Source organism: Plecotus auritus (genome assembly GCF_963455305.1).
Source record: "Plecotus auritus genome assembly, chromosome: X".
Classification (NCBI taxonomy): Eukaryota; Metazoa; Chordata; class Mammalia; order Chiroptera; family Vespertilionidae; genus Plecotus; species Plecotus auritus.
In genome coordinates, this window is record NC_137784.1 from 139,600,872 (window position 1) to 139,622,358 (window position 21,487).

General features: G+C 47.6%; 2 protein-coding genes across 3 annotated transcripts in view; one reads left to right on the forward strand and one right to left on the reverse strand.

The window, feature by feature from the left end:
- Window positions 1-21,487, forward strand: part of SYN1 (synapsin I) — a 33,707-nt gene that overhangs the window by 10,183 nt on the left and 2,037 nt on the right. For both annotated transcript variants that reach the window (XM_080652170.1, XM_080652169.1), the window contains exons 4-12: window positions 1,039-1,195; window positions 1,368-1,457; window positions 17,078-17,140; window positions 17,863-18,005; window positions 18,095-18,169; window positions 18,267-18,369; window positions 19,894-20,034; window positions 20,357-20,444; window positions 20,533-21,124. In XM_080652170.1, the coding sequence (XP_080508296.1) occupies window positions 1,039-1,195; window positions 1,368-1,457; window positions 17,078-17,140; window positions 17,863-18,005; window positions 18,095-18,169; window positions 18,267-18,369; window positions 19,894-20,034; window positions 20,357-20,444; window positions 20,533-21,124 (1,452 nt within the window). The remainder of the gene's footprint in view (window positions 1-1,038; window positions 1,196-1,367; window positions 1,458-17,077; window positions 17,141-17,862; window positions 18,006-18,094; window positions 18,170-18,266; window positions 18,370-19,893; window positions 20,035-20,356; window positions 20,445-20,532; window positions 21,125-21,487) is intronic.
- Window positions 7,981-11,788, reverse strand: TIMP1 (TIMP metallopeptidase inhibitor 1). The gene is given in 7 exon segments (XM_080652383.1): window positions 7,981-8,254; window positions 9,107-9,231; window positions 9,436-9,562; window positions 9,729-9,808; window positions 10,550-10,678; window positions 11,584-11,590; window positions 11,592-11,788. Coding segments are annotated over 7 exon segments (786 nt in total). The 5' UTR covers window positions 11,739-11,788; the 3' UTR covers window positions 7,981-8,083.

Below are 21,487 nucleotides of genomic sequence, written 5' to 3' on the forward strand. Positions count from 1 at the left end.
TCCACTGTATAGCAGGTGCTGCTCTCAACATTTTACATTGAACAGACATTTATTGAGCACCCTTTGTGCACAGGCACTGTTCTACATGCTGAGGACCTGGCAGTGAACAAAACAGACACCCCCGAAGACCAAAAAACCCACAAAACCTCTCTGCCCTCATGAAGCTTACATTCTACTGAGGGATGCACACAATAAACAAATTACTTTAAAAATGTAAAAGTGCTAAGAAAAATACTGAGTGGCCAGATTATTATGATCTCTGAATGCATAATAATATGGCCACTCAGTGTGTGTGTGTGTGTGTGTGTGTGTGTGTGTGTGTGTGTGTGTGTGTGTGTATTTTAGAGGCCCAGTGCATGAATTCGTGCATGGGTGGGGTCCAGCCAGCCTGGCCAGGGGGAGGGGACATGGGCAGTTGGCCGGCCTGCCTGCTGGTTGAACTCCTGGTCGAGGGGACAATTTGCATATTAGCCTTTTATTATATAGGATATACACTGAGTGGCCAGATTATTATGCGTTCAGAGATCATCATCATCTGGCCACTCAGTGTATATAGCAGCAAAGGGATTGTTGGCTGGTGGAGGAGTCTGAAATTTGGATAAGGTGGACTACTAGGTTAAGAGACATTTGAGGAAGACCCAAAGGAGTTGAAGTAGAGCTACATGCAGGTATCTAGGGAGAAAATGTTTCAGGCAGAGTGAACACCTGTGTAAAGCCCCTGAGGCTGGAATTTATTCTGGGCAGCATCCTTTGAGAACAGCTAGTGGTCTGGGACACTGTGACCAGGGAGCTGTCAGAGCTGAGTAGGTGAGCTGGAAGCTGACCTGGTGAGGAGGGGAGCAGGTAGGAAAGGCTTAAAGGGGTCACCAGATGAGGAAAGGGTGCTTGCTGGGGGAAGAACAGCTTGTGCATGTGTGCTGAGGTGAGAAACCACTTCACAATTGTTAGGAGCTGTGGAAATATGGAAACTTGCTATTTATTGTAAGGGTGTTGGGAAGCTTCTGGGGGATCCTCAACACTCCTACCCCTGCACCCCAGGTCTCTGAAGCCGGACTTTGTGCTGATTCGTCAGCATGCCTTCAGCATGGCAAGGAATGGAGACCACCGCAGTTTGGTCATTGGGCTGCAGTATGCTGGAATCCCCAGTGTTAACTCTTTGCATTCTGTCTACAACTTCTGTGACAAGCCCTGGGTGGTAAGTGACAAGAAGGGTGTTATTGGCAGAGGGACTATCTCATGCATGCATGCGGGAGCTCAAAAATACTGTGATTTGGGGGAACTGAGGGAGTTTGGAAGCTTGGAACCTCCAGCTTGGAGACTCCCTCCAGGAGAAGGACTTGCTGACTTGTCTTTCTTGGATCTCATAGTTTGCCCAGATGGTTCGACTGCACAAGAAGCTGGGGACAGAGGAATTCCCTCTAATCGATCAGACCTTCTACCCCAATCACAAAGAGATGGTGAGTCTGGGGGAAGTAGAGTGGGCAAGAGGGGAAAGCATCATGCCTACTACAATAGTTGCCAATGGATGTGTACCAATGGTACACTATCAGAGAGTATTACTGGGTGGCATGTGCTGTGGAGAGTGAAATGCTTTGGGAAGGGTTTATTAATACAGTGAATTTACTTATGTGGTTACAAGTGTGATTTGTATCATTGATCCTGTTATGTATAGTATCTATGCTCACCAGTACTAAAAATGGATTTCTAGCCCTAACCAGTTTGCTCAGTGGATGGAGCGTCCACCTGCGGATTCAAGGGTCCCAGGTTCGATTCTGGTCAAGGGCATGTACCTTGGTTGCAGGCACACACTCAGTAGGGAGTGTGCAGGAGGCAGCTGATCGATGTTTCTCTCTCATCGATGTTTCTAACTCTCTATCCCTCTCCCTTCCTCTCTGTAAAAAATCAATAAAAATATTTTTTAAAATAGATTTCTAATATAAACTGACAGAACTAATATAATGAATCAGATTATATTACATATAGAACTTAAGTCATTGTTTCTAACATTATCAAATATTTCTCTTGATATAAATGTTATCAATATTTCAAATTACGATTGGCAATAAAAATTATCAGTAGCAATGTTATACATTAGATTGTTTACAAATAGCAATTGAATTGTTTTTGCTATTATCATAAAATATAATCATTAATATTACAAATTATCACCAACACTGAAAATTATTGTTACTGATGTAAATCATTAATACCAAGGTTATGAATTAAATTATAGTTCCTAATAGAAATTGAATAATTATAACTAGTATAATCAAAGATTATAACTATCATTACAATTATCAATATTACAAATTATGCTCTAATATTAATTATAAGTTCCTGTTTTGAATTACATTATATTTAATGGTAGAAATTATATTATCATTACTACTACATCAAATATTATAACTAGCATTACAATTTATTACCAATGTCACAAATTTGGATTATCAATACAAGTGATTAGTACCTATGTTGTGAAGTGTTATAATTACTAAAATATATTAAACTATTAGTAAAACATTGTAAAATATTATTACAAATTATTGGCAATGTTACAAATTAAGATTACTAATATAAGTTATGAGTAACTATGTTTTGAATTATAGTTTAGTTACTAATAGAAATAATTATTAATATGGTTAAATTCTAATTGTTATAAATAATTACTAATATTAAAGTTATGATTACTAATATAAATTATGAGTACCATAATTATGAATCAACTTTTAGTTACAAATAGAAATTGAATCACCATTATGAACGCTATCAAACTTTAAAGCTAATTTTTAAAAATTTAATGTTGCCCGGCTGGTGTGGCTCAATGATTGAATGTCAACCTATGAACCAGGAGGTCACGGTTTGATTCCCAGTCAGGGCATATGGCTGGTGTGCATGAGGCAGCCAATCAATGATTCTCATCATTGATGTTTATAGCTCTCTGTCCCTCTCTATTCCTCTCTGAAATCAATAAAAATATATTTTTAAAAATTTTTAAATGTTACAAATTATTTTTACTTATGTAAATAATCATTACTAGTTTTCTGAATTAAATTACAATTAAATATCAATATTGAGCCAACATTGACAACTTGGTTAAATAATATTGGTACTACTATTAAACATTTTTTTTGTAGAAGCTCATTTTATTTATTTGACAGGTACTATTAAACATTCTTACCAGTATTACAAATTATGGTCACTGATATAAATTCACAGTATTGTAAATTAAATTTACTTACAGATGAAGATCAAATCATTAGTTCTAAGCAAATCCAATTTATCACCATGATAATTTCACATTCTTTGAGAGATAGTATAGCTGACTGTGACTAAGAGTGTGGACTCTGTAGCCAGAATTTCTGTATTGGAAACATAGCTACACAACTAATTAGCTTCCTAAGATAGGAAACATCATTTAAATGCTTTGTGCCTCAGTTTACCCATCTGCAAAATGTGGGTAATAATAATTTCTGAATCATAGAGTTAGTATGGTAATTAAATTATTCAACGAGTGAAAGCAATTGGAACAGTGCATGTGTCATATATTAACTGTAAGTTGAGCATTCCTGGGCCAAATCCTACCTGATCTGATATACAATCTGTTTTTTTAAATATATTTTATTGATTTTTTTACAGAGAGGAAGGGAGAGGGATAGAGTTAGAAACATTGATGAGAGAGAAACATCGATCAGCTGCCTCCTGCACACCCCCTACTGGGTATGTGCCCGCAACCAAGGTACATGCCCTTGACCGGAATCAAACCTGGGACCCTTGAGTCCACAGGCCGATACTCTATCCACTGAGCCATACCAGTTAGGGCTGATATACAATCTTTTTACATGTTGTAGGATTCAGTTTGTTAGTATTTTGTTGAGAATTATGGTATCAATAATCATAATTTGTTTATGATGCATTTAGAGGTAGATCTCTATGAGTTTATCTTACTTGAAGTTCAGTGCATTTCTTGGATTTATAGATTAATTTTTTAATAAAATTTGGGAGGTTTTCAGCCATTATTCCTTGCAAGATTCTTTTTTTTAAAATATATTTTTATTGATTTCAGAGAGGAAGGAAGAGGGAGAGAGAGATAGAAACATCAATGATGAGAGAGAATTATTGAACAACTGCCTCCTGCACGCTCCCCACTGGGGATCAAGCCTGCAACCCAGGCATATGCCCTTGACCAGAATCGAACCTGGGACCGACCCTACAGTCCTCAGGCCGACGCTCTATCCACTGAGCCAAATCGACTAGGGCTCAGTTGCCCTATTTTAAATTCACTGATTCTTTCCTCTGGCAGCTCAAATCTACTGTTGAGCTCCTTATTTTCATTTACATTATTATTATATTTTTCAATTCCAGAATTCTATTATTTATCATTTCTATCTCTATTTATTAAAACACCATTCTTATACTTTTGTTTAGTTCTTTAGACATGGTTTTCTTTAGCTCTTTAAAAATATTCTAAATGCTGATTTGTAGTCTGTCAATTAATTCCAACATCTGGGCGTCCTTAGGGACATTGTCTACTGACTTCTTTATTTTTCTGTATTTGGGGCATATTTTATTGCTTCTTTGCATGTCTCATAAAATTTTGTTGAAAACTTAACATTTTAAATAATATAATGTAACAAGTCTGGAAATCAGATTCTTCTCCATCCCCAGGGTTTGTTTTTGTTGTTCTTTGTGGGGTTTTTTTTAGTGATGTTTCTGAACTAATTCTGTAAATTGTGTATTCTTTGGAATATATAGCCACTGAAGTATCTGCTTCATTGATTTAGTGGCCAGCTAATGATTGGACAGGCATTTCTTTAAAAACCTAGAGCCAGTAAGTCTCCAAGCTTTTGCTGATGGGCTCTGTGTGCAGGTTGGTGCATGCCTTCAATGCTCAGGCAGGCGATTTACAGCCTTGCCTTAGCCTTTACATCAGGAGTGGGGAATGTCTGGCCCACGGGCCATGAAATCATTTGGTCTGGCCCTGCCAAGGCATTAAGGGTGAGTTAATTAAATGTTTGGCCAAATATAGCAAGCTAATTTTTAAGTTTATAATTTTACATGGCTTGCTAATGGTGTTATACACTGAATGGCCAGATTATTATGATCTCTGAACGCATAATAATCTGGCCACTCAGTGTATATCTATATAATAAAAGGCTAATATGCAAATTGTCCACTTGACCAGGAGTTTGACCAGCAGGCAAGCCGGCCAACCACCCATGTCCCCTCCCCCTGGCCAGGCTGGCCAGACTCCACCCATGAACGAATTCATGCACCGGGCCTCTAATATATATATATACACGCTGAGTGGCCAGATTATTATGCATTCAGAGATCATAATAATCTGGCCACTCAGTGTAAATATCCAAATGGCTGTTGGCAGAAAAAAAGGTTCCCCACCCCAAGTTTACATACTGCTTGTGCAGAGCCTTGAGGTCAGCCAGAGATCCTGGGCATGCACACAGCCTTATGCATATGTGTGCCTTTCTAGATTGCCAGAAAGAGCTTTTCAAAGTCTCCTATGGAGCTCTCATTGCCCATCTTTTCTGTTGGGTTTTTTTTTGGTCAGCTTGTTGTTTGTTATAACTGTAATCACTGCCTCAAGCACCTGCTATATTAAACAGTTGCTGCCGATGGTTTCTAAAAAGCAGCTTCAGGCAAAGCTGTTCACACCAGGTAAACTCTGAGTCAGATCAGATAGACAAGTCGTGCGAGTGGCGTTTTCTAGGAAAGTGAAAGTTCAAATATAGTTGTCTGAGAATGGAACTTTGAAGGGACCCCAACCCTGTTCTGCCTCCTCCTGGGGTTTCTAGGCTGCTGGTTTACATCAGGATTGCAAGGCTCTTGATGTTCAAGGCTGTTGTGGAAGTGGGGAGATGGGAACAGGGAAAGTTCATACGGATAAAACGTACTGTTCTTAATGAGATCCAGACATTCTTTTAATTGTTATGCACTTTGGGCAATTTTAAAAAGTTCTGGAAAAAATTAAATTTGATATTTTTTGCCAGTATTCTCATTGCTTTGTGGAGGAGAGGATTTTTATAGGCCCCTGCTCTCACCTTTCCACTGACATCACCTCCAAGCATATCTTGTTCTTTCCCAGACTCAGCCCTAGGATAATGGTATTTCAAAGGCAAGATACGGCAGCTAGATGTACTCGTTGCTACTGGAATGTCCTTGCACCTAGGCTCCCTCATTGTACAGAGCCAGGAAACTGATAGTAAAGTTCATATGGAAATACAAGCCAGGAAAAAGCTGAAGCTGGGGGCAGGGGATTAGTTGTACCAGCCTACAAAAAGGCGAATGCTTCTGCCAGCAAATATGTATTGGATGAAGCTTTTCTAATTTAAACAGTATAATGCTGACACATAACTAGACAGACTGAGAGACTAAAGAAGGAAAAATTAAAAGTCTAGATATAGATCCATTTGCATATGGAAATTTAGTGGGGGCTGTACAGTGTAATTGGGTTTGGTTCTCAGATTTTACCTATACTGGCATAGGAGGAATCCAGGACTGGTTAGCGAGACGCAGGTGTCAGTCATTATTCATAAAATGAAAGGGCTGTTCTTATAGAAATCTGAGGTGGGGGAGAGATGTTTCAACATAAGGGGGAATATATTGGAAGCTGTTCCAGCAGGAATGTGTCAATCAATAGGGGCTCTATGTATGGGTGGGCTTTATGAGTGGAATCAAACAGAAATCAGGAATTGAACTGGCAACCCTTTAGTGCATGGACAACGCCCCACCAACTGAGCCACCGGCTAGAGCGGGAGCTGCCAAACTCTTGCAGGCAGCTGAGACAATAATGTCACAGCCGCAAGGGCCAAACCAGGGCTTAGGCTCTTCCCTTACAGTTGTATTCCATCAGTGAAGGCTGCCATTCATCCCTTTTGGTAGCCAGGGTTCAGATTCCCCCCAAGGCACAACCAAGGTGTACATGTTGACACAGAAATTGTTACTGCAAGGATGTCCCCTGTGTAAGGAGATAACGACTGGGTTCTCCAAATCCACCAATCCCGATCTGGGACATACCTTGGGCCCTGGGGGAACCTCCAGGAATACAAAAAGACAGGGCCACAGAGGATCCAGGGGCCATGCTTGGAGATCCAGAATACCTGGGAGGATACCTGGGTTCTTATTGGCAGGAGCAGTTTGTGAAGAAGGTGTGGGCTGAAGTACTTGGTTGGTTCTGATTTTGAACCCTTACCTGTACTTCACTGTTGTCAAAGTTGGTCAGAGAAGTGAGGGAAGGAGCGGTAGGAGAAGGGGGAGAAGGGGATTTCCAGATCATACATTCTGTTCATCTTTCCTATTCCCCAAACAACCACTTTCCAAGGAATCTCCCATGGGCCATGGGGGGGAGCGGTTGCAGGGGGAAGGCTGCCTCTTCTCCCAGCGTTCCTGGCTGGGTTATGTGGGGGGTGGGAGTCTAGGACCCCTGGGACTTTCCCCTTTTACTTCAGTCAGACTCACAGTACAAAACCTAATGGTTAGGACAGTAACACCCACAGGTTTGGATGGGGCATGACATCCTCCCTGGGTGACATCAGGACAATGCCTGAGGTGAGGAGGAGATCTGTTAGCTAATTGATAGGGCATTTGTCAATTAGGTTGTTGACTGGAGGGATTTGTGAACAGGGGAATTTGCCAGAGGTAGTGATTTGTCAGCAGTGGGTAATTTATGAACTAGAGAGCCCTATGCAAATAGGATTTATAAATTAGTCTAGTAAAATGCTCTAAAATATTGACTAAAGAGATTATCCAGTAAGCTGTGGTTGATGATGCGGGTTAAATTACTGACATTGCAGCTCACCAATGCTAATGCCAATGTAGAGAATTATTAGCAATACCTCAAATTTTATGGAAAATTTAAAAGCCAACATTTTGCAGCCCTCGTCCCCTCAGCATTGGTCCCAGGGTGCTCCCACCAGGTCATCAGTGACATGGGTTTGTTCCCAGACACTACACAGCGACACTGCCTGCTGAGTGGTAGGACTTTATTTCACTGTCTTGAAGAGAGCAAGACAGAAGTGGGAAAGGAAGTGAATACTGTGTAGGTTTCAGCTTCTGCTGGGGGCAGGATTCAGGCGCTCCGGGGCCGCAGGGACTGCCAGTTGCACATCCCTGGCTTCTGTGGCAGGCAGGCAAGGTGGCGGCTCTGAAAGCCCTTGTCAGAGCCGGTAAGCAGCTGGTCCGTCCACAAACAGTGATTATTACTCTGCAGTTTGCAGGGAATGGATGAGCAGGGAAATACCTGGAAGAGGGGAGGGAGGCACATCTCTGAGGACTTCTCCTCCCCTACAGAGCAGAACTTTCTTCTCCTAAGCATTCAACATTGAGCTGCTCAAGAGACATCATGCCACTCCACCTGGATACAGACTCAAGAACAGTTCCTCCCATTGGGGGAACAGTCATTGGACTCGGTGAGGTGACAGTAATCCAGAGAAAGGATCAGTTTCTTCGTGGTTGGGGACAGTTGCAGGGATCAGTCAGATGGGTCTCCTGAGAACTGTTCCATAGGATAGGGAACAATTGGCAGTACCAGGGAACAGCTGGAAAGTGAAGAACTTAAGCATAGGAAGGAGCTGTGGGACTCTCAGATACAGTCACTGAATCATAGGACATTCAGAGACATCAGGGAACAGTCCTGGAATAGTCAAATGGGCAATGTAACTTGCCCTCGTGTGTGTAACTGTCACAGTTGAAGAGCAACAATCGTATGTGCTGGGGAAGAGTCAGTGAGTTGGGGAACAGCACTTTGGGTTCTTGGAGAACATTCTAGGAAACTAAGAAACAATCCCGGGGAGGGGGGAGGGGGGAGGTTAGGAACAAACATCAGGACTACAGAAGAGTCACAAGGGAACGTTAGAGGAACAGGAAGCAGCCACAACAGTGAATCCCCAGGTATGAGGCACACGGGGCAAAGGAGTCACCAGAATGTCCAGAAGGACAGTCTCAGGTTTGGGAGAAGAGCAGGAAAGATCAGAGACAGCACAAGGGGGTTTTGGGGAGCAGCCATAGGGAAAAGTAATAGCCTGACCGAGCAAGAAACAAGCCATGAGTTTAGGAAAGAGCTCCAGGTGGCAGGCAGGGCCCAAACACTTACTGTGCATTCCTCACAACCAGCACTGTAGAGCTTGGTGAAGCCCCGTCGCTGAGCGGAGCTCAGACTGTTCCAGGGGACCACGAAACTGCAGGTGGTGATATGCAGGTGCCCGTTCCACAGTTGTCCTGGGGGAGGAGGGAACAACAGGCAGCTCCTGATTGGCTGGGCTCATGCAGGTGACGCCTGATTGGCGTCCCTGGAGCACAGACCCGGCTGGGGGCCTTCTGATAGGCCGAAATTGGGGCGGTCCTTATTTCAACTGGGACCCTTCCTTCAGAGCCCCGCCCCTTCAGGGTGCCAAGGCCCAGGACCAGGGGGCGGAGCCTCACCAGCGATGAGAAACTCCTGGCTGCGGTTCTGAGACTGGTGAAAGTATCCGCAGACGCTCTCCATGGCTGGGGTGTGGACGAACTGGATGTCAGGGACATCCCCCAAGGCGTTGAACCCTTTGAACATCTGTGGATGCATGAGGAGGACTCTTTTACTGACATGATCCTCCCACTCCACACATATAGCATCCTGAGATCACAGCTAACTTCCTCGCCAACCATGGCCAGAAGCTTTTTTATTTTTACTGGGAGGAAGATGTTAGGAACTCCTGAGGAAGGGGCAGGAGGAATACCTTGGTCATCTTAATCTCATAACGCTGATATAAAGTTGTCTGGTTGACTTCTGCTGTCCCTATGAACTTGGCCTTGATGACTGCATGGAGGAGAGGGGGGGAAAAACAAGTCAAATGGACTGCGTGAGCTAATAAAAATAAAACAATTACAATAGTCATACTAGCAAAGCACATACTTAAATAGGGGTTGCTGGATGCCAGACAACCCACTAAGAAATTTACACATTTGTTAGCTGATTTGCCCATATAGTGAGTGCCTACTTTTTGCCAGGCTCTGCTCTAAGCCTTTTTCATATATTCACCATGAGCTCATTCACTCAATGAATATTTTGGAGCACCTGCAGAGTGTCAGGCACTGTTCTGGGTGTTAGGGACACAACAGTGAACAAAACATAGAAATCCCTTCCCTTGTGGAGTTCACATGCTAGCCAGGAAGAGACAGACGAAACACAAGCAAACTAGATAGATTTGTGGAGTGTCGGAGGTATGATGTATGATGGGCAACTTCAGAACTGGGTAAGGGGGAGCAGGAGTACTAGGGGACAGGGGTTAAAATGTTGGGAAAGTAACATTTGAGGCAGTCACACATATGGATACCTGGGGGGGAAGGGTGTACCTGGCAGAGGGAACAGCCAGTGCAAAGGCCCTGAGGAGGGACTGGGCCTGGAGTAATCAAGGAATTGAGTGAGGATGCCATGTGTCCAAAGAAGAGTCAGGGCAGGGCTGAGTGGAATTGTTCTAAAGGTGAGCACCATCCTGAACCCCACTGGACTGAGAGGGAAACCAAAACACAGTATGTGAGCAGAGTCGGGTATACTCACCGAGGTCAGAGTTGCAGAAGGCCATCTGTGGGTGGGATGGGGCACAGGTGCAGGCCCTGCTAGGGGCTGTCAGACACAGCAACAACAGGATGCCGGAGGCCAGGGATTCGAAGGCGGCCATGATGGATTCTGGAGGGGTGGAGAGGAGGGGTCAGGGGGCCTCCCGCCCAGCAGATCCAATCCGGAGACCTGAGCAGGCCTCTCACCCCATCCTGCCCTCCCCCCAGCAGCATGGACGGGCATTAGTCTGCCACACTTGGGCTAGACGGGTTGGGGAGTTTGGGGATTTTAAGGAGATGGGTATTTGAGAGCCCAGAGGATTTTCGGGGAATTGGGAGAGTTTCAGAGTTGTGGAGTTTGAGCGATTTAGGGGACAGGATAAGTGGCAGAGATTATGGGGTTGTGGTGTTTGGGAGAAAAGGAGACCGGTGGAGTTTGAAGACTTGGGGGGTTAGGGAAGTCGGAAAGTGGAGGAGTTGGGGTGAGGAATTTGGAGTTTGGGGAACTATAGGAATTTGGGAGTTTGGGGTTGTGCATATTGGGAGATAGAGGAGGCGGAGGAAGCCGAGGAGGCCTGGGAGTTGAGGGAAGCTGAGGAATTTGGAGGAGGTTGGGGGTTTAAGGATTTGGAGCAGTTCTGGGGGGGGCTTAAGAGGGTGGGAGTGCCGGGGGATTTGGGAGCAGAGGAAGTTTTGAGGTTTAGGGAGTTGAGGACTTAGGAGTCTAGAGTATTGGGGGAGTTTGGGGAGGTTCAGAAGTTTGGGGGTGGGAGACTTGGGGGACAATGAGGGAATTTAGGGGAGTTGGCCGCTTGCGAGGCATCTGTGATATAAGGGGTTCATGAGCTTGGCGGATTTAGGATAGATATCGGGAGTTTGGAGAAGTTCCAGTCCCCCACACCCACCCTCTCCCCCTAGACCAGTCCAGGGTCCCGATGGCTGAGTGCCTGCCGTTAGGGCTGAGCAGCGAGGTGTTCAGCGGCAGGAAAGCTCTGCCCAGGCCCAGGCCTTGCGGCCGCCCAGCCCCCTACCTACCTCTGATGTAGCCTCTCTAGACGCTGGGTCTGCGGCGATGGCGGCAGGGCCTGAGCAGCGGAGGATAAATGTCCACGCCAGGGGCGGGGGCGGGGGTGGCTGTGGCAGTCGTGCGGAAACCACAGGCCTCCAAGCTTCCTGGATGCATTACTCATCCGCCCACCGTCAGTGGTGGCCAAGGGGCGGGTCGAGGGCTGCCGAAAAGGAGCTTCACCCTCCTCCTCTCCCTCCCCCTAGGCCTCGCCCTTGTCACCCCCCTCCCCCATCTCCAAGTCCTGTCCCAATCCTAACCGGAGGCCTCCACGGAATGCTTAGAGTTAAGATTCCCCCAATGCAACTCTCCACAGTCTACCCATTCACCCACAGGTCGCAAACGCCCCATGGCTGAAGCCCGAATTAGTTCATTTTCGTCAATAAACATGTCTTGTGCAGATACTGTATACCGAGCACACACAAAAATTCGTCTCTGGTAGATCCAACAAACTGGTGAGGAGTGAGGGAAGCAGAGAGGAGACAAGTAGAAGCAGTGGAAGGAGATGAGGCAGGTGAGTGGAGGAGGAATACAGTGTGGAGTAACTGAGGCACAGAGATTAAGTGACTTATTCAAGATCACAATAAGTGGCAGAACTGGCATTTGAACTCAGGTGGCCTGGAGCCAGAGCCTGGATCTTAACCCTGCTCAAAAAAAACACAGGCAAATAGCATTTATATAGCACCAACTGTGTACCAGGCACTCAGCATAATTTATCTCCCTTAAAGCTCACAATTTTTGCCACAGCATGCGTGGACCAACTTTTTGACTCGAGGGCCACAATGGGTTCTTAAACTGGACCGGAGGGCCGGAACAAAAGCATGGATGGAGTGTTTGTGTGAACTAATATAAATTCAAAGTAAAGGAGTGGAGGGGAGAGCAAGAGAACGGATAGAACAGCCGGCTCCGGCCCGCGGGCCGTAGTTTGCCCACGGCTGAGGGTATTATGCTAAGTGAAATAAGCCAGAGAAACAGAAATACCTTATGATTTCATTTATATGTGGAATCTAAAACACCAACCAAAAAAACCCCCACACAAAATAAAATAGAAATACACTGAGTGGCCAGATTATGATGATCTCTGAACACATAATAATCTGGCCACTCAGTGTATATCCTATATAATAAAAGGCTAATATGCAAATTGTCCCCTCAACCAGGAGTTCGACCAGCAGGCAGGCCAGCCAACCACCCATGTCCCCTCCCCCTGGCCAGGCTGGCCGGACCCCACCCATGCACGAATTCATGCACTGGGCCTCTAATATATATATATATATATATATATATATATATATATATATATATACACACACACACACACACACACACACACACACACACACTGAGTGGCCAGATTATTATGTGTTCAGAGATCATAATAATCTGGCCACTCAGTTATACTCATAGATGCAGAGAACAAACTGGTGGTTGCCAGAGGGGGCATGGGGTGGGTGAAATAGATGAAGAGGATTAAGAAGTACAGACTTCTAGTTATAAAATAAGTAAATCATGGGAATGCAATGTACAGCACAGGGGAATATAGTCAATAGTATTGTAATAACTTTGTATGGTGACAGATGCTAACTAGAATTTTCATGATTATTTCATAATGTATAAAATTATTGAGCCACTATAGTGTATATCTGAAACTAATATAATATTATATGTCAACTATAATTCAACTTTTTAAAAATATAGTTCTTTTATTGATTTCAGAGAGGAAGGGAGAGGGAGAGAGAGAAACATCAATGATGAAAGTCATTGATTGGCTGCCTCAAGCATGTCCCCCACTGGGGATTGAGCCTGCAACCCAGGCATGTGCCCTTGGCCAGAATCGAACCCAGGACCCTTCAGTCCACAGGCCAACGCTCTATCCACTGAGCCAAACCAGCTAGGGCTATCATTCAACTTTTAAAAGCTCATAATAAGCCTCTGAGATGGGTACCAGTATTATTCCCATTTTACAGATGAGGAAAAATTAGGAATAGAGGAACTGAAGGACTTTCACAGGATCACAGGGGATGGCTGGGATTGGATTTACGCCAGCTGGCCCCAGGATCTCAATCCAGGTTTAGCAAGCGGGAAGGTGATGGTTAATTAATGAGCCCTGGGGTGGGGAGTTGAATGGTGGTGAAAGAGGCCAGTGAGTGAGTCAGGAGAAAACTGATACTCTTCCATCCTGCCCTGCCCCTTCCCCATCAACCCCTCCCTGACCATGCCTCTGGTAGGTAGTGGGGTGAGACAATCCCTGCCTGCCAAATTCCAGATGTTATCTCAATCTTCCTAGGGTCCTGGGAAGGCTGATTAACAGCCTTCGTTGTTCAGGAAGGACAGACCAATAATAATGATGGTAGTCATGATAGCAGTCACTTATTGAGCATTTGCTGTATACTGTGCCCCGAAGTCTTTGTGGAAATTCTTTTATTCAGTCCCCATTACCCTCTTGCTAATTAAGCTGGATTAACTCAGGGAGATTAGCCCAATCAACAGCAACACCATCACCACAACAAAAGCTACCACCAACACTTAAAGAGTCCTTAATGGGTACCAAGCACTGTTCTAAAATCTTTGTGTAAGTACTTTATCACTCAGTCCAGATTGCCTCCTTGTTAATGTTGGCTTAACCAAGAGATGCTAAGCCAATAATAATAACAGTACCCGACACTTTTGGAGGATGCAGACTTCCTGTGTGCCAGATACTGTGCTAGGCATTTTTCCGGACATAACTCACAATATCCCTGTGAGTTAGAGACTGTTCATATTCACATTATGCAGATGAGGAAACTGAGACACACAGAGGATTGAGTGAGCTGCCCAGGAATGAGAGTGAAGAAATGTCTGTTGGGGAAACAAGAAAGAGAGGGAGGGAGGGGGACGTAAACCAGGAATTTGGAGAAGCTGATTGTGAAAGTAGGGGAGTGAGAGTGAATGAGACAGGGAGCTGAGTAAGCCAGCGGTGGAGCCAAAGGGAGAAGTGAGGGAAGGGAAAGTCTTGCTGCAGCCCCTTGCTGACTCTGGTTCTGACGCCAGCTCTGTGACTCTGAAACCTGAGTCAGCACAGTTTTGTCGACTGTCTGCATGTGAGGGGTCGTGTGGAACCAGGTTATTGTGCAGGTTTTGAAACTGGTGGGGTTTCATAAAGGGGTGTCCGGGTGTGTGACCATCTCAGGGGCTGGGTGGGGGTGGGGGCCATGGGGCCCAACTGGGTGTGCAGAACGGACACCTGGCAATCTCCACAGCACACCAAGTGCTTGGGCCTGAGTGGGCCCTTTTTACAGATCAGGAAACTGAGGCCCAAAGAGAGTCCAGTGACCTGCCAGGGGTCCCACATGGTTTTAAGAAGAGGAAACGTGCCCTAGCTGGTGTGGCTCAGTAGATAAAGTGTTGGCCTGCAGACTAAAGGATCCCGGGTTCTATTCCAGTCAAGGGCACATGCCCAGGTTGCGGGTTCGATCCCCAGTGGGGGGCGTGCAGGAGGCAGCCAATCAATGATTCCGTCTCATCATTGATGTTTCTCTCTCTCTCTCCCTCTCCCTTCCTCTCTGAAATTAATAAAAATATTTTTTAAAAAAAGAAGAAGAGGAGGAAATGCTAAGATCCAAAGCTAGGGCTCTCCAGAGGACCCCAGAGTGCAGCACTCCTCTTGTGCACATATGTGCAGGCACACTTACACGTGTCCACAGTGTTGTGTTCAGTCCCAGGCCCAGAGGAAGTAGGGGGGTTTATAAAAAGAGGAGCCTGTAAAATCTGGTGTGTGTGTGTGTGTGTGTGTGTGTGTGTGTGTGCGCGCGCGCTTGTGCACAGCTCTCTGCTGTGTCTCTGCCCAGGAGAGTTGCCTGTGAGCCTTTAGGTGGCATGTATGTGGTGTATGTATGGACCTGAGGGTTTTGTGTAGCCCTGTGTGTTTTGTGCTGCTTCTGGGAGTTGTGTGTCTGCCTCTGGAAGGCGGGTCTAGATTGCACATGTAATGGTGAACGTCTCTCCTCCCCTCTGTGAGCTGTGAGTGTGCCTGTTGTTAGGTCACCAACCGCCTCTGCAGTGTCTCCCTGCAACACTGCCTAGAGGATCCCCGCAAGCCCATCCCAACAGGGTGCCTCTCCGTGCCCCATAATGACGCCAAGCATTTGGGAAATGAGGAAGGTGGGAGTGCAGAGGGAGGGGGGCAACGTCTGAAGGTCAATCGGTCACCCAGAGCTTGCGGGCTTCCTGTGCCTGTCGGGAACTGAGAACCACTGCCGCCCCAGCCACCCCTCCCGGAATGCCATCTCTCTACCCTGTGGGGCAGCTGTCTGCACAGCAGATGGAGGGCGTGGCCCTGTGTGCATCCTACTATGATGGGGCTGGGGTCGCCCAACCTGGTCCCTGGATCCATGCACATGCCCAGGAGTGTTGTCTGTATGCTTAGGAGGGTTGTGGTATCTCTGGTTGTGTGTATGCCTCTCTGTTTTTACATATAACAAGGTATGTTGTGTCCCTAGATATACTTTTTGTGTGCCCAGGAGTGTGGTGTGGGTTTCAGCGGTTCTGTGAATACCTAGAAGTGTGTGTACCTTTCTTTGGTCCTTCTGCTTGTTGTCAGTATGCCTAGGAGTGTTGTATGTGTGTCTGTGAGTGTTGACTACATGCCCAGTTCTGTTGTGTGTGCCTCTCAGAGCTCTGTATATCTCTGGATTCTATGGTTGTGCCCTGAGGGTTGTCTTTGTGTTACATGGGTAATCTTTCACGATGTGTTTGCCCCTCTATATTGTGTGGATTTGGGTGATGGGAGGGCGCTGTGTGTGTGCCTGCACCCGAAAGTGGTGTGTGCTGCCGGGCAAGAAGGCTGGCAGAAGCTCTGGTCCCTGCCGCACACGTGAGCACCAGGCTGGCTGAATGACTGTGCGCATCTACGCAGTTGGAGGGCGAATGTGCTCCAGAGCTTGTGCTGGTTGCAGATCTCTCCATCTTGTGGGTCTCAATGTGCATGGGCATCTCTGGGTTTGGTTGTGTAGATCCGAGCTTGGAGGGTCTGTGTATGTGTCTAGGGGTTGTGTATGTGTGTGGACAAGGCTTACATACAAGGCCTGGCTGAGGGGTCCAGTTGCTACATGCTCACCACCACACCCCCATGCACACAGTCACTTCTCTATCATCCAGTTACTGTATAAATAAACTTTCCCTTTTCCAGGAAAGCCCCCTCCCACCCCCACCCCCCCCCCTTATCCCATGCATCTGCCTGGGAAAGCAGAGGCGGGAAGTCTGGGTGGGTGGAGGGAGGGACAGGCAGAAAGGGCTCTGGGTTGGATTCTGAGCTCAGGGGTGCAGTGTGATCCCCAGCTGCTGTCTGCTTATCTCTGACCTGCCTCTTCTGGGAAATGGCTCCTCATATGTGGCTCCCACCGGATGGGCTCCCCTCAACACCACCCCCACCCCTGGCAATCAGCCCTCCTGCCCTGACCATGCTCTGCCTTTCCACCCTACCAGCTCAGCAGCACAACATACCCTGTGGTTGTGAAGATGGGGCATGCACACTCCGGGATGGGCAAGGTGAGTCCCCGGGTTGGGTGTGTCCCTGTGTGTTCCTAAATGTACGTAGATGTACATTGGGTATTCAGTGCACACCGCTAATTTTGTATAATTGTGTGTCCTGGGATGTTTATCTATTTGTATCTTTTCCCTCACATTTGTAGATTTTGTTGGCCCAGTTTTCTGTCATGCACTCGGCCAGTTTATGTGTCCTGTTATTTTGTTAGTATATCTGTGTATATGCATGCCTCTGTGTTAAACACACACTGTGTAATATTTTATGTTCAAGGGTCTTGGGGTCCTGTATGCTTTCCATCCCTCTGATTTTCTCTCTGTGTATGTAGAAAGCAGACTTGTGATTTTTATGTTGGAGTGTGTCCGTGCTTCTGTTCATTTATTGTATGTACCACTGATTTTGTGTCTGTATAGATATACTGTATATATACACAATTTTGCTACAGCTTTCATGAGCTGTAATTCACATACCATACAACGTACCCATACAAGGTGACAATTCAATCATTTTTAGTATGTTCAGAGAGTGATATACACCCAACTCCATGTCTGTGCATACATGTAAAAGCCAGGAGGCCCAGAATTACGCATGCATCAAGTGCCTTGGTATGTCCACCGAATTTGTGTGTACTCAGCTCACCTGTGCCACTTGTGTGCACACCCCCGCCCTGAGGCACCCCCACTGCTGCCCCACCCTGCCAAGGCCCTGATCCCCAGCCCGCCCACAGGTCAAGGTGGAAAACCAGCATGACTTCCAGGACATCGCAAGCGTCGTAGCGCTGACCAAGACGTATGCCACTGCTGAGCCCTTCATTGACGCCAAATATGATGTGCGCGTCCAGAAGATTGGGCAGAACTACAAGGCCTACATGTGAGTGGAGAAATAGAGGCCTAGGTCCCCTGCTCTGCCCTGCGCAGTTCAGGTCCCCCTGAGTCTCTCTCCTTTCTCCTGTCTCCCAGGAGGACATCAGTGTCAGGAAACTGGAAGACCAACACGGGCTCTGCCATGCTCGAGCAGATCGCCATGTCTGACAGGTGGGTGGCCTGAACTCAGCGGGGAGGAGGAGGGAGGGTGGGACTGTGACTGCTCCAGCAAGGCACTGACAGGCTCTCTCACCCCACGTGTTGCCAGGTACAAGCTGTGGGTGGATACATGCTCAGAGATTTTTGGGGGACTGGACATCTGCGCAGTGGAAGCGCTGCATGGCAAGGACGGAAGGGATCACATCATTGAGGTGGGAGCACCCAGGGACTGGTGGGGGCACAGAGGGAGGAGCAGGCGCAGGGGAGCACCAATCCGTAAACTATGAAGCACTCCATGGCCCAGAAAGTCCTCAGTGAATGGCAAATGTTTAGGAAACTGTAAAGTACCTTTTGAACTGGGACACCCTGGCCAATGGCAAAATAGTAAATTGTCAACTGCTTTGTCAACCTGGACATCCTTAGTGAGTAGCAGAACACTTGTCAAATTATAGTGCTCTGTGAATTGAGCCCCGTTGGTGAATGGCCAAAGCACTTAATGATCTTGAAAGTGTTCTGTGAACTGACGGGTCCTTGGCAGACGGCAAAGCACGCTGTTGTAAACTAAAAGGAACTTTGTAAAGAGTACTGGTTGATACGAAATCAGTCTGTAAACTGCCAATCAAGTACCTTATAAAGTAGGACATGCTTGGTGAACAGGAAAGTGCTTTCTGAAACTATCAAAAAGGAGCTCTGGAAACTGGGAAGTTCTTGTTATTGAAACAAAGTACTCTCAAAATGCTCAAGGTCTTGGTAAACAGTGCTGCCCCTGGAACAGTAAAGCAATTTATAAACTGTAAAATGCCTTGAGAGGTTGAAGTGCTTGGTAAACAGCAGCACTTCGTACATGATGATGCAGTTTGTAAACACTGGTGCCATTTGCAAAGCACTTCCTGAATTCTAAAAACACTATATATCCCGTATGTCTCCAGGGCAAGGTGCTTTGTGAACTGCCAAGTAGGACGTAAACCACAAAGTTGCTTGTAAAGGACAGAGCACCTAGCACACTATAACGCAGGGATGGGCCAGTGTTTTCTGGAAAGGGCCAGACGGTGCACATTTTAGGCCTTGTGGGCCATATGGTAACTATGAGTTACAGCTGAGTAGGTTGAAGCTACTCAACTGCAAAAGCAGCCACAGACAACATATTTTTTTAAAAATGTGCGGCCCTAGCTGGTTTGGCTCCGTGGATAGGGTGTCGGCCTGCAAACCCAAGGGTCCCGGGTTCGATTCCCAAGGGCATGTACCTCAGTTGCAGGCTCCTGGCCAGGAGGCAACCAGTCGATGTGTTTCTCTCACATTGATCTCTCTGTCTTTTCCACTCTCTCTAAAATCAATGGAAAAATATGCTCGGGTGAGGATTTTTTTAAAAAAATCTGTGGCTGTGTTCCACTAAAACTTTGGTTTTTTGGCATAATTTTCACATTATGAAATCTTCTTTTGCTTTTTTTTTCAACCGTTAAAAAAGGTAAAACCCATCCTTAGTCAGGGCCCATACAAAAACCAGATGCTACGCGGGGTTGGGCTTGGAGGCCCTCATTTGCTAGGACAGCACCTCAGAAGCTGCCAGTACCTCCCTCGTAGGAGACAAGCCTTCCTCACACTATAAATCGGCGTCTCTCAGGCTGTAGCTTGTTTCCTTGGCAGCCGCTGTGCCCTCTGCCAACTTAAAGCACTTAGTCACTGTAGCCCTCACATGCACTTCCTCCTCTCTCCTCACTGGGTGTTTTCTTCCCCAGGTGGTGGGCTCCTCCATGCCGCTCATTGGTGACCACCAGGACGAAGACAAGCAGCTCATCGTAGAGCTCGTGGTCAATAAGATGGCCCAGGCCCTGCCCCGGCAGCGGGATGTCTCCCCTGGCAGGGGTACCCACAGCCAGGTCAGCTACTGGTGGGCAGGCCAGCCCTTGCTCCTGCTGCGTCCCAGAGCTAATCAGCAGCAGGCTAAGGGCATCACCATTACGCATGTGATCACAATTACTAGTTGCATTCAAAATTGATAAATAGCTGCTACCCTGACTTCCCTGAGTGTTTCCCTCCCCCTCCCCTGGGGGTCCCCACCCAACAACCTGATGTCCCCCTCGGCTCAGCCACAAACAGGGCGACACCCAGCACACAGGGATCCCCTGTTATTCTGATTGGCTGATGCTCCACTGGCTGGTAGCTATTTTTAACCTCTCCTGTTCCACTCCTCTACCGCAGACTCTGTCCCCAGGGGCCCTGCCCCTGGGCCGCCAGACCTCCCAGCAGCCCTCAGGGCCCCCGGCTCAGCAACGACCCCCGCCACAGGGTAAGTGAGGGGCCAACTCCCTCTCCAGCAGCCCCCTACCTCTCATTTGCTGGCTCTCACATGTGAACTCTTTTTCTCTGTCGCTCAGGTGGCCCTCCACAGCCGGGCCCAGGCCCCCAACGCCAGGGACCTCCGTTGCAGCAGCGCCCGCCCCCACAGGGCCAGCAGCACCTTTCAGGCCTTGGACCCCCAGCTGGCAGCCCCCTGCCCCAGCGCCTACCAAGTCCCACATCAGCGTCCCAGCAGCCTATGTCCCAGGCCCCACCACTGACCCAGGGTCAAGGACGCCAATCCCGGCCAGTGGCAGGAGGACCTGGGGCACCTCCAGTAGCCCGCCCGCCTGCCTCCCCATCTCCCCAGCGCCAGGCAGGCCCCCCACAGGCTACCCGTCAGACATCCGTCTCTGGTCAGGCTCCACCAAAGCCCTCAGGGGCTCCACCGGGTGGTCAGCAGCGCCAGGGCCCACCCCAGAAGCCTCCAGGCCCTACTGGCCCCACCCGCCAGGCCAGCCAGGCAGGTCCCATGCCCCGCACTGGGCCACCCACCACGCAGCAACCTCGGCCCAGCGGTCCAGCGGGGCCTGGGCGTCCCACCAAGCCACAGCTGGCCCAGAAACCTAGCCAGGATGTGCCGCCACCTGCCACGGCTGCTGCCGGGGGACCCCCGCACCCCCAACTCAAGTAAGGGGACCCCTCGGCAGCCCTTGCCTTGCTGCTCACGAAACATGCCCCTGCACCAGGAGAGCAGCCCCAGCTCTCAAGCTCCTCGGACCCAGATCCCATCCAGGGGTCCTGAGAGCTCTCTCCAGGCTGTGCCAGACCCCGCCCCCAAACGATCACCCCTTTCAGTCCACAGAGGCTCTTGCCTTCCATCCCAGGTTCTTTTCCCTCCATCTGAGAGACTTGGTGCCAGAATCCCAGAGAAACCCCACTTTCAGTTCAAAGTCTTCCCAGTATGCCCTGGGAAAGTCCCCTCCTCCAGCCCGGGCACCTGGCTGACCCTCCTTCAGTATCTCCCTGCCCACCAAGTCCTCCTCCCATCTC